At 42.9% G+C, this 16,564-nt stretch overlaps 1 protein-coding gene and 1 pseudogene across 3 annotated transcripts in view; both read left to right on the forward strand.

Annotated features, from left to right (window-relative positions):
• Pi4ka (phosphatidylinositol 4-kinase alpha) overlaps window positions 1-16,564 on the forward strand; it is a 137,422-nt gene that overhangs the window by 38,594 nt on the left and 82,264 nt on the right. For all 3 annotated transcript variants that reach the window (XR_004769993.1, XM_027413201.2, XM_027413200.2), the window contains exons 5-9: window positions 2,228-2,300; window positions 3,108-3,367; window positions 6,850-6,916; window positions 10,236-10,384; window positions 13,725-13,790. Coding sequence is in view for 2 of the 3 variants with exons in the window: in XM_027413201.2 (XP_027269002.1) it covers window positions 2,228-2,300; window positions 3,108-3,367; window positions 6,850-6,916; window positions 10,236-10,384; window positions 13,725-13,790 (615 nt within the window). In the remaining variant the exon portion in view is untranslated. The remainder of the gene's footprint in view (window positions 1-2,227; window positions 2,301-3,107; window positions 3,368-6,849; window positions 6,917-10,235; window positions 10,385-13,724; window positions 13,791-16,564) is intronic.
• On the forward strand, window positions 766-1,931 carry LOC100751731 (annotated as a pseudogene).

Here is a 16,564-nt window from a genome sequence, read left to right on the forward strand (position 1 = left end):
GCCTGTCTCTGCTTCCTGGCTGCTGGGATTAAAGGTGTTAAACAATTAAGTTTGCCAAAATAACATGGCCAACAGTGAAATTAGAAAAAGTACAGATTGAGTGTCACTAGTAAAGAATCCAAAATCTGAAGCCAGGCCGAGCACACTTTTAATCCCATTGCTTGGGAGGCAGAGGCAGGGGGAATCTCTGAGTTTGAGGCCAGCCTGGTCTACAGATCAAGTTCCAGGACAGCCAGGGCTATACAGAGAAACCCTGCCATGATACAAACAAACAAAAATAAATAAAAACAAAACAATCCAAAATCTGAAGTTTTGATCACTAATGTCAATCCACAAGTAGAAAATTCTGTGTCTCACTGCATGTGATGGATTGCATTCAAAATGCAGACTCATTTAAAACATTGAATAAAACTATGCTAGGCTGTGAGTATAAAGTATATGACACAAGTGAATTAAACTGTGTCAGGCTATGCCTATAAACTTTACAAAACATAAATGATTTTTTTAAAGATTTTATTTATTATGTATACAACATTCTGCTTCCATGTATATTTGCACAACAGACGAGGGCACCAAATCTCATTACAGATGGCTGTGAGCCACCATGTGGTTGCTGGGAATTGAACTCAGGACCTCTAGAAGAGCAGTCACTGCTCTTAATCTCTGAGCCATCTCTCCAGCCCCATAAATGATTTTCATCCCACTGGATTCATTTATTTTTATTTTATGAGTGTCTTACCTGGATCTATGTATGTGCACCACACATCCCTGCCTGGTACCATTGGAGACCAGAAGAGGATTTTCGATCCCCTAGAGCTAGAGTTACAGTTGTAAACTGCCATGTGGGTACCCTGAGCCAAAGCAAACTCCTCTCTGCAAGAACAGAAAATGTTCTTAAGTACTGAGCCATTTCTTACCCTACCATTTTTAGTAGTATTATTAGTATTAGGAAAATATAGGAATGTTGACTACTTTATGAACAAATCTTGTCACATCTGTTTCTTTTTTGTTTGTTTGTTTGTCTGGACTTTGCATCCCAGTCCAGTGATCTTAAAAATACCAACTGCATAAGTATAAGTTTCATAGCTTAAGAACAACAAGTAGACTTTTCCTCAGCTGCCGCCAAGGTGCTCGGTCCTTCCGAGGAAGCTAAGGCTGCGTTGGGGTGAGGCCCTCACTTCATCCGGTGACTAGCACCGTGCCAGCAGTCTGCAACATGGCCTCTGTCTCTGAGCTCGCCTACATCTACTCCGCCTTAATCCTTCACCACGAGGAGGTGACAGTCACGAAGGATAAGATCAATGCCCTCATTAAGCAGCTGGTGTCAATGTTGAACCTTTCCGGCCTGGCCTGTTTGCAAAGGCCATGGCCAATGTCAACATTGGGAGCCTCATCTGCAACATAGGGGCTGGTGGACCTGCTCCTGCAGCTGGAGCTGCACCAGCAGGTGGTCCTGCCCCCTCTACTGCTGCTGCCCCAGTTGAGGAGAAGAAATTAGAAGCAAAGAAAGAAGAATCTGAGGAGTCTGATGATGACATGGGCTTTGGTCTTTTTGACTAAGCCTCTTGTTAACATGTCCAATAAAAAGATGAACCTTTAAAAAAAAAAAAAGAACAACATGTAGAAAGAAAAAAGAAAGACAAACTTGTGTGGTGAAAATTTAAATGTTTTATATAGTCAACAATGTGAAGTGTTTACAAAAAAACAAATAAACAAACTAAAAACTAATGGCTCACACAGAGAAGTCTAGACTCCCATGCATGTGGATTAGTCTGGGTGAGTTATTGCAACCCTGGATTATTCATGTGTATATTCCAAGTCCCACACTTCACGTGAAATGTAGACAAAGTAGTCTGTTGTACAGTGATAGACAGATGACATAGTATCATGAAGAAATTAAGATCATATAGAGTAAACTGAAAAAAAAAAAACTAAGCCCTTTTAGCCAGGAAAGAAATGATTAAAGACCTATTTAGAGAAAACGAAGGGAAAATGGTCCAGAGCAGCGGGTACAACCCTAGCAAGACAGCAGTGGTCCAGGGTTAGGAGAAGCATGTCTGTGAAGTTAGCAGCATCTAGCCACTGGCACAGCTATTGTGAGGAATGGATAGGGTTGGTCAAGATAATGCCTAGAGCTCCTTCAAATTTTGATTTGATACAAAATTGAATTTTGTATTACTTATCTAGTTCTGTTAACAGGTTTGTTTTGTGCCCTTTACTGTTACAGATTTTAGAAGCACTTTTGCAGGTTATGCATGTCCTTTTGGGAATGTGCCAGGCCTTGGAGATTCAAGAAAAAGGTATGATCATAAATCTTCAAGACTATTTTATTTATTATTTGTGTCTATGTATAGTGTGTGTGTGTGTGTGTGTGTGTGTGTGTGTGTGTGTGTGTGTGTGTACTCAAGCTCAAAGGTATGAGTATGTGTGGTCAAAGGAAAACTAACTTTTGGGAGTCAGTTCTCTCCTTCTACCACTAGATCCAGGAGTCAAACTCAGTTCATCGGGGTGCAAGGGTAGGACTTTTACACATTGCATCCTTTCCCTTCCCTCTGTCCTTTGTTTTCTGTTTCTTTGTCTTGTTTGTTTATACTTTGTATATACCTGATGAGTAGAAACTTTTCTACTAGGTTATATTTGTGTGCCAGTATACTGAGAGACCATACGGGGTTATGAGCATAGTTCTGTATGCAAAAGCCAGGTATCCTTGACAAGCATCTTGACTCTACCTAGTCTCTATTTTACCCAGTATAATATGGGGAGTAGTTTAGTTGACTTCTATAGGTCACTTTTCCCATAGTATAAACAGGCCAGTCAATGTAATTGGCTGTGGTCACAGTACCTAAGCATGAGTCCTCTCTATTACTGATTAAATGTGCCATGAACAGATCAAGACTTCCCAAGGAAAGCAAATGTGATAGAGATACAGTCTGACATTACTGGTAATGACAGATTGAAAATGTCATCAGTTAACCCTTGGATTAACCCTGTAACTATGACTTATGCTCAGCCTTCACAGTGGGTTGTAAAATGTTAGTTAGTAGTGCAAATTACAGTGTGGCTGTCGTAAGTAACTCCTGTGTTATCGCTCTCACTTGGTCTTCTAGAGTACCTTTGCAAGTATGCAATCCCATGCCTGATAGGAATTTCGAGATCATTTGGGCGTTACAGCAATTCAGAAGAATCTCTTCTCTCCAAGCTCTTTCCCAAAGTCCCTCCTCATTCCCTGAGAATCCCAGAGGAACTGGAAGGTGTCCGAAGGCGTTCCTTTAATGACTTCCGCTCCATCCTACCCAGCAACCTGCTGACTGTGTGTCAGGAGGGCACACTGAAGAGGAAAACCAGCAGTGTGTCTAGCATCTCTCAGGTGGGGCTGGGTTCCCAGGGGAGGGCTCGGGAAGAACTTTAGTAAGTGTTCATGCAAAGAGACATTGTGTGCAATTTGAGGTTCTCGTTAGAATTCCTGTTAGAATAAAATGACCTGTCCCCTTTTTCTATATCTGAGACAGGGTCTTGCTGGAACTCACTGTGACTCAGGTGGCCTAAAACTTCTGGCCCTCCTTCCTTACTCTGTTGAGTGCTAGGATTACAGATATGAACCACTGTGCTTGCTTCAGACTGATTCCTTTTAAGATTTTTTTTTTTAACTTGGTATAGTCACTCCGCAGACTAGGATGCCCTCAATCTTACACTGATCCTCCTACCTCAGCCTCCTCAGTGCTGAAATTCCAAGGATACACCAACATACCTGGCTTTTTAAACTTATTTGTACCAGAGTTCAACCCCCTAGGGCTTTTTACATCAAGACAAATAGTTTCTTGAGAGGATCTTGCTACATACATGCTAACCTCAAACTCACACTTCTGTCTGTGCCTCCTAAGTGCTGAGAATACAGGAGAATGTTGTCTTACCAGGCTTCTTTTTACAGTTGTCAGTGATTCATAGTTGTGAAATTCTTTGTTGCAAACTCTGCTCCTGGTGGGGCTTTATTTGTTGTTTCATTTTTGAGACATGTAGCTTAGGTTGGCCTCAAAGTTGCCATGTAGCTGAGAATGACCTTGAACTTGATCCTCTTGTTTTTATCACCCTAATGCTAGGATTAAATATATGCCACCCTATGTAGTGCTAGGGTTCTTTAAAGGAACAGAACTGAGAGAATGATCTATATGCATATATACAAAGGGAATTTATTAAGATAGTTTTCAGGCTGTGGTCTAGCTAGTCCAACTGTGGCTGTTTACTAGCTGAAGGTCCAAGAGTCAAGTACTACTTCAGTCTATGAGACTGGTATAGACTGTTATATACCAGAATATATACCACTTAAGAAGTAGACTGTGATGCCACTGAAGGAATGGCCTTGCCAGCAAGGGTGAGAGCAAGCAGGCAAAGAGAGCAAGCTTCCTTCTCCCATGTCCAGATTAAAGTTGGATCTTCCCACCTCAAAGATCTGGATTAAAAGTAGGTCTTCTTATTTCAAATAGTTTAATTAAGAAAAAAAAATCTTGATGGTCATGGTAGTGCACGCCTTTAATCCCAGCACTAGGGAGGTAAAGGCAGGTGGATCTCGGTTAGTTTCAGGCTAGCCTGGTCTACAAAGCAAGTTCCAGGACAGCCAGGGATGTTATACAGAGAAATCCCATCTCTTAAAACAACAACAAAAAAATCTCTCATGGATGTACCCAACTTCTTGGGATACAGTTAATTCCAGATGTAGTCACATTGAATAGCACCAGAGAATTGAGCCCATGGCTTCCTACGAGGTAACCAGTCCTTTAGCAACTAAGCAATGTTACCATCCCTCAGACTTTATTCTGAGATAGTTGATGCCTGCAAGAAGTATGTAATTGAAAGGCTCCCAGCGTCCACGTTGTAGCTCACAACCATCTTTAACTCCAGTTCAGGGGATTTAACACCCTCTTCTAGCCTCTGGGGACATCTAGCACATATGTGGTATTCAGACAGACATACATGCAGACAAAATACCCATCTACATAAAAATACTGAATAAAAATAAAAAATTAAATTAAAAACAGTATGTAATTGAGAGCTAGGACGATGACTGGTTTGTTAAGTGCTTGCTTGCAAACATTAGAAAACAAGTTCAGTCCCCAGAACTTAAGAAATACACTGTGTGTGCCATGATCAAGTAGGCTTCATCCCAGGGATACAAGGATGGTTCAATATATGAAAATCCATCAATGTAATCCACCATATAAACAGACTGAGGAAAAAAAACCTCATGACACCCATAACTAATCACTGAACTGAACTGGAATCCAGATGCAGAGAAGGACAAGTGAAGAGCAAAGGGGTCCAGACCAGGCTGGTGAAACCCACAGAAACAGCTGACCTGAACATTAGGGAACTCTTATTCCCCAGACTGATAGCTGGGATACCAGCATGGGACTGATCCAGACCCCAGGAATGTGGGTTTCAGTGAGGAAACCTTGGAAATCTACAGGACCTCCTGTAGTAGTTCAGTACTTATCCCTAGCATAGGTGTGGACTTTGGGAGCCCATCCACATAGAGGAATACTCCCTGAGCCAAGACACGCGAGGGTGGGCCTAGGCCCTATCCCAAAGGATACAATAGACTCTGATGATACCCTATGGAAGGCCTCACCATCCAGGGGGAGCAGAAAGGATATGTGATGATAGGGTTTTAGTTGGGGGGAGTGGTAAGGGAGGACGGGAGGGAGAGGGAACTGGGATTGTCATGTAAAACAATCTTGTTTCTAATTCAAATAAAAAAAATCTGCAAAAAAAAAAAGAATATAACATTTCAGCCTCCCCCCCTCCCACACACACAAAAGGAAACACTGAATGTGTGTAGTATATGCTTGTAAACCTGGAACAGGGTCCCTGTGCCGACTGGCTAGCCAGTTGAGCTTCATTGGTAAGCTTTAGGCCAGTGAAAGATGTTGTCTCAAAGAAAATGGATGTCTTTCCAGCAGATAACCCCCATACACACAAGTACACTTGTATGAAACATACACACATACACACACACACACACACACACACACACACACACACACACACACACACCAGCAAAATAATATATAATTGGACCTCCAAGGTTAAGAGTGCTTACTGTTCTTGCATTTGACCTGGGTCTAGTTTCTAGAACCTATGTCAGGCGGCTCACTACTGCCTGTAACTACCAGTTCCTGGGAATCTGATCTTCTCTTTCAGATTTCAGGAGCTCCTCTGAATACATGGTACAAATAAACTCAGACAGGCACTCAACCTATGTAGAAATAATGAATAAAAAATTATTATCTTTTGAAAATAAAATAAAGAAGTTGTAATTGTTCTGGGCTTCATGGCACATACCTTCAGTCCCAGTGCTCATCAAGCTGAAGTAAAGAATCATAAGATTGAAGCTAGGTTGTGGTCCATAGCAAGGAGTAAGGTGTAGCTTCATATGCATAAGACCCTGCCATTCTATAGCTAACACCATTCTCCTCAAGACCCCCACATGCATGCAAATGTGCATGTATGTATGTGTGTATTGAAAAAACTTCAGCTCAAGCTGGGTGTGGGGCTGCACACCTGTAATCCCAGTGCTCAGGAAGAGCCCAACCTGGTCTGCATAGCTAGTTCCATTCTGGCCATTGAGAGGTAGCAAGACTTTGTCCCCTAAAGAAAGTGGAAGATAGATTCACCTTAGTAAACAAATACAAAATATATAGTTACTGGTATTACAATATACAGCAGTAGACTTGAGTGAAGAGGTAAGGCTGTGATGTTGATCTTCAACTGTGGATAGCAGGTTGGCAGAGAGACCCTCTGAGATGAGAGATGGGTTCTCGGGAGCCTTTTCTGATCTGTGCCTTTGGCTTTCAGGTTAGCCCAGAGCGTGGCATGCCCCCTCCCAGCTCTCCTGGAGGCTCTGCCTTTCACTACTTTGAAGGTAGGTTTCACTTGGGTGCCATAAGTATTAATCAATCCAGTATCAGATAGCAGATCCTCCGTGATTTCTGTAGTGTGAAGGATGCTGGGACTGACCTCTGTCATCATGCATTTAGAGTGGTGAGCTTTTATTTCTGTTTTCACTTTAATTTCGCCCCACTGTGTGTGTGTGTGTGTGTGTGTGTGTGTGTGTGTGTGTGTGTGTGTGTGTGTGTGTGTGTTACTGTTCTCTTGGCTGTGGGCTGTGGGACCAAGGTAACTTATAAAAGAAAGCACTTAATTGGGGCTTCCTTGCGGTTTCAGAGGGTTAGTCCATCATCATCATAGCAGGAAGCATGGCGTTAGTGGGCCGGCATGGCACTGCAGCAGTAGTTAAGAGCTTCTATCTTGATCCAAAGGCCAAGAAGATTGAGGAGGGGGAGGGAGAGAGAGAGAGAGAGAGAGAGAGAGAGAGAGAGAGAGAGAGAGAGAGAGAGAGAGAGAGAGAGAGAGAGATTGGGCCTGCTGCTGATATGGACTTTTGAAACCTCAAAGCCCATTCCCAGTAACACACTGCCTTCAACAAGGCTGCATGTCCTAATTCTTTCTAAACAGTTCTACCAACTGGGAGCCAGTCATTCAAATATGAATCTGTGGGGGCCATTCTCATTCAAACCACCCGACTCTCACTATTACAGGTGAAACCTAGGACTTTGCTTGTTTGTTGTTTGTTGGCTGGTTTTTTTTTTTTTTTTTTTTTTTGAGACAGGTTTTCTCAGTGTAGTCCTGGCTGTCCTGGAATTCAATCATAGACCAGGCTGGTCTTGAACTCACAGAGATCCACTTGCCCTCTGCCTCCCAAGTACTGGAACTAAAGGCATGTGCCACCATCAACAGGTGAAATAATTATTTTTTTAAGTACAATTTGCAGTGATAGCTCCCAGTGTTAATTCCATTTATTTTTTTATCCCAAGACATGATCTAGCCAGGTAGAGCGGGCTGGCCTTGAATTTGTAGCTATGTTCCTACCTTTGCTTCACAAATTTGGGGATTACTGGCATGTGTCACCACACCCAGCTCTGTAAATATGTAAATCCTAGTTCTTAGGTTCTTGGTCCTTGCTGTTCCTGGCTTTTGCCTCTGTCTGACCCGTACACCAGCTCGTACATAGGGCCCTTTTCTTTTGCCGATGTGTGTCTGAGAAGTATCTGCTGCCAGGTGACAACCTCTCCAAGTTCACCATGACCAAATTCCTTTAAACCACAGTTCTCTCCCTTCTTTCCCCATTTGTCACGAGGTTCCATCTCAGGCTCCCCCTTCTGTTGCTGGTTGGCGTCTGTCCTTAGAGCCAGTGTACTACCAGAGTTGTAGTTACACTTTGTCTAGCCCTCACCTGCCTCTGTGCTCTCGTACTGGAGAAGTCAAATAGGTTACTAGGTTCTTCATAGACTGGTATTGTCTGTCATGACTTATTTATTTATTTTTGTGGTATTGGGGACTCAGCCAGCATGCTTATGACTGAGCTGCTTCCCAGGCCTTTTGCTTATTAAGAGATGTGGTCTTATAGTATAGCCCATGCTGGCCTGGAACTTGTAATTTTTTTGTCTCTCCCTCCCAAATAGCTGGAACAATAGATATAAGCCACCACTCTGGGCTGTCTGTCATTGCTTAATATGACAATATTAGACTTCCTTATTTCCTAATGATAGTTTTCAGATAAAATGTTTTAATCATGCCTTTTTAGGGGCTGGAGAATGGCTCAGTGGCTGAGAGCACATACTGCTCTTCCCAAGGACCTGAGTTCGATTCCTAGCACTCACATCAGGTTGCTCACAGCTGTGTGTAACTCCAGCTCCTGGAGGATCTGACACCTGGGACCTCTGTGGGCATTTTGCATTCGTGTGCATATACTCACACACATATACATAATTAAAATAAAAAAATGACTTTTTGATCTATTATTTACTTTGGGGTCCATATTGATCCTTATGTGACTTTTTTAGAGACGTGTAAAGTTAACAGTATAGTCACTATTCTGTTGCTGTGAAGAGACACCATTCAACTTATACAAGAAAGCCTTTAGGGGCTGAAGAGGGGGCTCAGTGGTTAGAGCATTTGTTGCTCTTGCAGAGGATCTGGGTTCATGTCCCAGCATCCACACGGTAGTTCACAGCCATTTGACTAGGAGTCAAGGAGGATTCTGGGAAAGGTAGGAGAAAGCTCAGAGTCATCATGTGAGCCCAGGATGATAGGACACTTCTGCTGGTGTCTGATAAGTCTTATAAAATATTTAGATTTATGATAATTAAGACTGAGCTATCGGGCTGGAGAGATGGCTCAGAGGTTAAGAGCACCGACTGCTCTTCCAAAGGTCCTGAGTTCAATTCCCAGCAACCACATGGTGGCTCACAACCATCTGTAATGAGATATGGTGCCTTCTTCTGGTGTGCAGATATACATGGAAGCAGAATGTTGTATTCATAATAAATAAATAAGTCTTAAAAAAAAAAAAGAATAGAATAGACGTACATCTCTCTCCCAGATGTGATCAAGCATACCGGAGCTTTCTACACCATGACTTCCACTGCCACACTGTCATCACTGTCATGGATTGTGCCCTCAAAATAGGAGCCAGGATAACCCCCATCTCAAAAGCAGGGACAGCTGTGGGTGCACTCCTGTAATCTCAACACTTGGGCGGCTGAAGAAGAGAGCAGCTGTGAGTGCAGAGAAGCAGGGGTAAAAAGGAATTGTGGTATCAACAAAGACAATATGTACAGCTATGTTGTATAGTAGGTTTTTTTTTTTTAACTCTTTGGAGGCCCCCCCACCCAGCTCCAAAATAAATACATGGAGACTTATTTTTTCTTATGAATGCCCTGTCTTAACTTGTCTTATTTCTAGCCAGCTTTTCTAACTTAAATTATCCCATCTATCTTTTGCCTCTGGACTTTTATCTTTCTTTACTTCTTACTCCAGGACTTGCTGTGTGGCTGGTCCCTGAAGTCCTCCTCTCCTCCTTTTATCACTCCTCCCTCTTCTCTTTTTCTTCTTCTGTTTATTCTCTCTGCCTGCCAGTCTATCATTTTTCCTGCCTCGCTATTGGCCATTCAGTGCTTTATTAGACCATCAGGTGTTTTAGACAGGCAAAGTAACAGAGCTTCACAGAGTTAAACAAATGTGACCTAAAAGAATGCAGCAAACCTTTACATCATTAAACAAATGTTCCACAGCATAAACAAATGTAACACATCTAAAGATGATAATCCACAACAATGTTGGTTATGGGAATTATCTGGGTCGGTCATGTCTTTTTGTTTTGCTTTGTTTTCTCCTAACAGCCTCTTGCCTGCCTGACGGGACTGCCTTGGAGCCTGAGTACTACTTCTCCACCATCAGCTCCAGCTTTTCTGTCTCCCCCCTGTTCAATGGCATCACCTATAAGGAGTTTAGTATTCCACTGGAAATGCTTCGGGAACTCTTAACCTTGGTAAGCAAGCTGTGATAGTTAATAGACCACAGGACAATCAGGCAGCAGACTCTTGCTGCTGTTTATCCTTGAGAGCAGTGTAGCTCTGGCTGGCCATGAACGGACAGTCCTCCTGCCTGCACCTCCTGAGTGCTAAGATAACATGCATTACTATGCCAGGCTATCATGTTACTGGGGTTGAATCACTATCAATGAGCCATATTCCTAGGCTTAAAACAAAAACAAAAACTACACACTTTTAATTTTGAAACAGGGTCTCAGCCATTTTACCCAGCCAGGCCTTGAACTGCAGTTCTTCCTGTTTCAGCCTCCCAAGTAGCTAGGAGTACAGATTTGTGTCACTAGGCCCTTCAGAAACCTCTAATTTTTATTTATATGTTGAATATCTCTCATTCAGAATGCTTGGTACCCAAAATATTTAGGATTTGGGGTCATTTACAGATTTTTAAATTTTTTCCTATGTATAATGAGATATCTTAGAATGAAACCCTCATCTAAACATGAAATTCATTTGTTCTTGTTTTAGATTTATTTATTTTATATATATGAGTGCTGTATCAACATGGCAGAAGATTGCATCAGATCCCATTACAGATGGTTGTGAGCTACCATGTGGGTGCTGGGAATTGAATTCAGGACCTCTGGAGGAAGAAAGCAGCCAGTGCTCCTAACCTCCGAGCCATCTCTCCACCCTCATTTGTTCTTCCTATCCATGCACCTTACACATATAGAAGGTTATAGAAGGTTTTATAGCTTTATTTTCTTTTATTTGGAACAGTCTTTCTCTGTTGCCCAGGCCAAACTCAAACATCTGAGCTCAAGAGATCCTCCTGTCTTGGCCTTGTGTGTGTCTGGACCACAGGCTGCCTCCTATGCCGGGCTCATGCAGTGTCTTGAATAATTTTGTCAGATGTGGAATTTTCTACTTAGAGCAATATTGTTGTAAAAATAGTTTGGATTTGGGAACATTTGGGATTTCAGATTTTTAGCATAGGGCATTCATTTCCGGGTACAATAGATGTCTATTATGTAATTATGTAAAGAACTGACAAATTACAGAGGGAAGGAGAGTAAAAGCCTTTCCCTAGGAGAGAGATAAAGCAGTGTCTATGTCTCCCCAGGTCCCAAGGACAAACTGAGGCAGAATTCCTCCAAAATTCACTCTAGAAAACCAGTGAATTTATTGGGTATCTCTCTAGAGCCTAGATGGGGTCTAGGGGTTCCTTAGAGGGGTTCGGACACCCCTCCCCACTCAGCACATCTGGAAAGCCTTACCCAGTACTAGTGAGGGCTCCCCGCCCCCCAGGCTTTTCCAGTCTCTACATGCTCTAGCCCCTTCCATAGCCATGTGCAGCATCACCAGGCGGTAGGAGCAGCAGGTACTTTGTGGAGAATCCTGTGCCCTACTCGAAGCTTCTGGGGGATGGTTGTGGACAATAAGCCAGTCATTCTGGGATGATCTTTTATGGGGTGTGGGGGCATAGGTGAACTCAACTGGATGACGGTTGCTTTTGGCTTTGAGCACATTCACTCAGGACACATTCTCTAGTACGTTTTCATTTAAACCTTACCCTGAGTATGTGGGAGAGGCGGCGTCCTACACTTCCATTGAGAAGAGGCCAGTGTCAAGTACCTCAAGAGTATGCAGATCCAGGACAGGAACAGGCTCAGTCCAAGCTCTGAGACTCTACAACAATCAGTGCCTTTCCTTTGCATTTGATTTACTCGGAGGAGTTGTGTTAATGTAAAACCTGAGTTTTTCTAATTTGAGTTTTTTGTGCAGCCTCTGAGGTGACATCACAGGAGGCTTTGGTGCCACTGTTTGTGTGCTGAAATAAGTGGATCTTTAGAGGAAGATTGCAGTAAGGTTCAAGGTTATAGAGTAAGACCCTGTCTCAAAAACAAAAACTAAAATAAGGTAGAATGTGGTACATACCTTTAATCCCAGCACCAGGGAAGTAGAGGTAGAATTTCTGTGAGTTTGAGGCCAGCCAGGGCTACATAATAAAATCCTGTCTCTATGGAGCATGTATTATGTATGCTCAAGCTTAACTACAGTACAGAGAAGAACCAGTGAGCTGCTGTCCCAGGAGCCATCAGTGTCTAAAGTTCTTGATGTCTAGGAGAGGATTATATTGCATGAATCTTTCTCATAACTGTACTTGGTAGCTGAGCAGAACTGGAGTCTGAATACTCGGACAGCTTGAAAATAGAAATCTAACATTGGCAGCCAGGTGGTGGTGGCACACGCTTTTTATCCCAGCACTCAGGAGGCAGAGGCAGGCTGATATCTGAGTTTGAGGGCAGCCTGGTCCACAGAACTAGTTCTAGGACAGCCAAGGCTACACAAAGAAACCCTGTCTCAGAAAGAGTGAGAGAAATCTAACCTTGGCAACTTTGAGGGAGTTGGTCAGCCGATGCCTTTACTTTTATTGTCATTCATATTCAGGGTAAGAAAGACCCAAGTGATGCTAGAATAGTAAGGGGATTTTCCAAATATGGCTTAATCATTGTTAAGTTGATTTGTTGTTGAGCTACTTTCCATCACAGTTATCATTACAAATTTATGGGGTTCTTTTCAGTTTTCTTTTAAATTTTGTTTAGATTTTTCTTTTCTTTTTTTTTTTATGGTTTTTCAAGACAGGGTTTCTCTGTGGCTTTGGAGGCTGTCCTGGAACTAGCTCTTGTAGACCAAGCTGGCCTCGAACTCAGAGATCCACCTGCCTCTGCCTCCCAAGTGCTGGGATTAAAGGCGTAAGCCAACACCACCTGGCTAGATTTATTTTCTTTATGTGTGTAAATGTTTTGCCTACATATGTATGTGCATCATGTGCGTGTCTGGTGCCCATGGAAGTCAGAAGATAGCATCAGATCCCCTCAAACTAGAGTTAAAGGCAGTTGTGAGACCTCATGTGGTATTAGGAGCCAAACCTGGATCCTCTGCAAGAGCAACAAATGCTCTTAACCACTGAACCATCTCTATCCCTGGTGTTTTTCTTTTTAAAAAGTTTGAGGATTGCCGGGCTGTGTTGGTGCAAGCCTTTAATCCCAGCACTCGGGAGGCAGAGGCAGGTGGATCTCTGTGAGTTGGAGGCCAGCCTGGTATACAGAGTGAGTTCCAGGATCGTCTCTAAAACCACAGAGAAACCCTGTCTCTGAAAAAAAAAAAAATTGAGGATTGAACACAGTGTATTGGGCATGCTAAGCTGTTCCTTAGCATTGAGCTCCACCTCAGCCTTATTGTGGGTTGTCTATCAAAGCATTTGTGGTTATGTAAAAGAAGCTAGCATTCCTGTCTCTCTGTGAAAGGTGCCTCATGTGATTTCTGTCTCTCTAACAGGTGAAGAAGATTGTGGAGGAGCCTGTTCTCAAATCCTTAGATGCAGTTGTAGCCAGCGTAACAGAAGTATGTACCTTTGAGGACATTACCGTGAAATTAGCCTGACTTAAGCATGTGCAAAGAGACAGAAGTGTTTGCAAGAGGGCTGGAGTGACGGGTAGCTTGCAGTGAGTGCTCAGCGTATTTTAACCCTAGTCCCAGCACCCCTCCCACCTGCCTGCCCACCCTGACTCTTTTCATTACATCACCACACAGTGCCTCTGACTGCTGGTCAGTGTCTCCATTTCCCAATTGGAAGGGTCATTCATGACAGTTAACTAATGTGCCCATGTCACACACTTAGGAAACTTGCAGTCAGCCTGGGTCTTTCTGGATTTTATCTTCCTTGCTCCTTTGTTGCTTCCAAAGCTGCAAGGTGTACTTATAGGGACATGCAAGTCCTGAATTTTAAGTGTATGTGGTATGTATCTGAGGGACTGTTTTAAAAATGTATTTGGCACCAAGGTCTACTCTGCATTTGCCATCATCAAGCTTTGATATTAGCATTTGTGGGGTGTGTAGTTTGCTCTTGATGGATCCTGACTAAGGACTCATTGCCATAACTCTAGGTTGTAGTCTGGCACATTTCTACAGATCTTAGCCATTTGCAAGTCATTGTCCTTCCTGTCAACCTTAGTTTTAGCTCTCGTCCTCACTGAAGGTTGAGTTTGTGGACTCAAAACCCTGTCAGTTCCTTCCTTTCTTCCTTCCCTCCTTCCCTCCCTCCCTCTCTTTCTTTCTTTGAGGTTTAATTTTATTTTATTTTATTTTATATGTATGGATGTTTTGCTTGTATGTCTGTATACCATGTTTGTATAGAATCCACAGAGACCAAAATTTTAAGCTACCCTTAAAATTGAAGTTACAGACAGTTGTGAACTCCCATGTGGGGGCTAAGAATTGAACCTGGGTCCTCTGGAATAACAGTCAGTGCTCTTAACCACTAAGGCATCTGTCTAGCCTCAGTTTCTTTTATTAGTATATAGTCATACAGGACTGAGGATATGCCAGGAAACTGAGGCCTTGCAGGGTGTTAGCCCAACCACGGAAGGCTGAGTTGGGACAGAGGAAGGGTAAGTGCGCTGCACACCCATTCCCCAACCTCCCTGGAATCCTGGAGACAGTCAGATGCAGCAGGGAGTCTAGTCAAGCAGGAACTCATTTATTATCCCACAGGAAGCATCCTTTAAAGCAAAAAACTACAGAGTGGGGAAAACAGCCAGCCAATGGTTTTAAAGGTCAGCCTATCACACACCTAACATGAGCTGTTCATGCAGTGACCTCATCTGGTTCAATCTAGACAACCAATCACCTTTTTTTTGTAAACAACTCAGGACTCGCCCATCTGACTTTCCCTCAGCACCATCTTTGACTGGCTCGTGTGCCCTACAAGGCCTAAGAGCTGGCCTTGGACAATCTACATCTAGACCAGTGGTCTCAACCTTTCTAATGCTGTGCCCCTTTAATACAATTCCTCATGTTGTGCTGATCCCCAACCATAAAATTATTTTGTTGCTACTTCATAACTATAATTTTGCTACTGTTACAAATTGTAATGTAAATATCTGATATGCAAAGGGTCATGACCCACAAGTTGATAACTACTGATCTAGAAACTTGTTTGGTTTACACACTACCTGTAATGAAGTCAGTATGGATCCTAAGGAAGAGTTGTGCCTTTCTGGAGATTCCCCCTTAGGACTTTTTTTTTTTTTTAATGTGCATGAGTGTTTCAACTGCATGTATGCTTGGGTACTACATGCTTGCTTGGTGACCACGGAAGCCAGGAGAAGGCATTGGAACTGGAACTACAGACAGTTGTGATTCTCCATGAAGGTGCTGGGAATTGAACCCAGATCTTCTAGAAGAGCAGAAAGTGCTCTGAGCCATGGCCTATCTCTTCAGCTCTATAGGGCTTTAATGTGAAGTCCTAGGGCTCTTTTCCTGTGAATGTACCAAGGTGAATTGGAGCAGTTTCATTTGTGTTAGTTTTGGACTTTAGGCCAGGCAGTTGTGGCGCACCCCTTTAATCCCATCACATTGGAGGCAGAGACAGAGGCAGGCAGATCTCTGAGTCTGAGGCCAGCCTGATCTATAAAGTGAGTTCCCAGACAGCCAGGGCTAGACAGGGAAACCCTGCCTCGAAAGGGGGGGAATAATTCAAATTAATTTTAATTATAAAATGTAGGCTAATGAGCAAATTGAGAGCATGGGAAGAGGGGGGAGGGGCTATGAGAATGAGAAGGGAAGAAGAGGAAGGATGCAGAGGTCATGAGGGAGCAGAAAGGTTGAGTCAGGTGTAGATTAGAAGAAAGGATATGTGATAGGTAGGGTTTCAGTTGGGGGGTGGTAGGGGAGGAAGGGAGGGAGAGGGAACTGGGATTGTCATGTAATTCAATCTTGTTTCTAATTCAAATAAAAAATGATAAAAAATATGAAAACACAAAAAAAAAGAAAAGAAAGAGAGAGAAAGAAAAACAAATGTAGGCTAAATATGGAAGTGCCCAGGCTATACTGTCTTCCTTCGAAATGTGGGTAGTGTTGGGTCCCCTCTGGTCTGGTGGCCCCTTCTATGTCTTTCACCTCCATCATTTCCATGCCAGTCTGAAGACAGTGAAATGCTAGTGATTTTTGTTGTTGTTTCTATAGATCTGTATAACTCATGCCTGTAGTCATCAGGACAGTCATGGACCTCCTGTTTACTTTTGCCTTTTACTGGGGAGGATGAAGAGGGTAATAAAAATGTCTGCTACCAGCTACAGGAAGTGGGTCCTCAGTTTACAGTATGGCTGCTTGCTGGG

The sequence above is a fragment of the Cricetulus griseus genome, chromosome 4 (genome assembly GCF_003668045.3).
Source record: "Cricetulus griseus strain 17A/GY chromosome 4, alternate assembly CriGri-PICRH-1.0, whole genome shotgun sequence".
In the NCBI taxonomy this organism is placed as follows: Eukaryota; Metazoa; Chordata; class Mammalia; order Rodentia; family Cricetidae; genus Cricetulus; species Cricetulus griseus.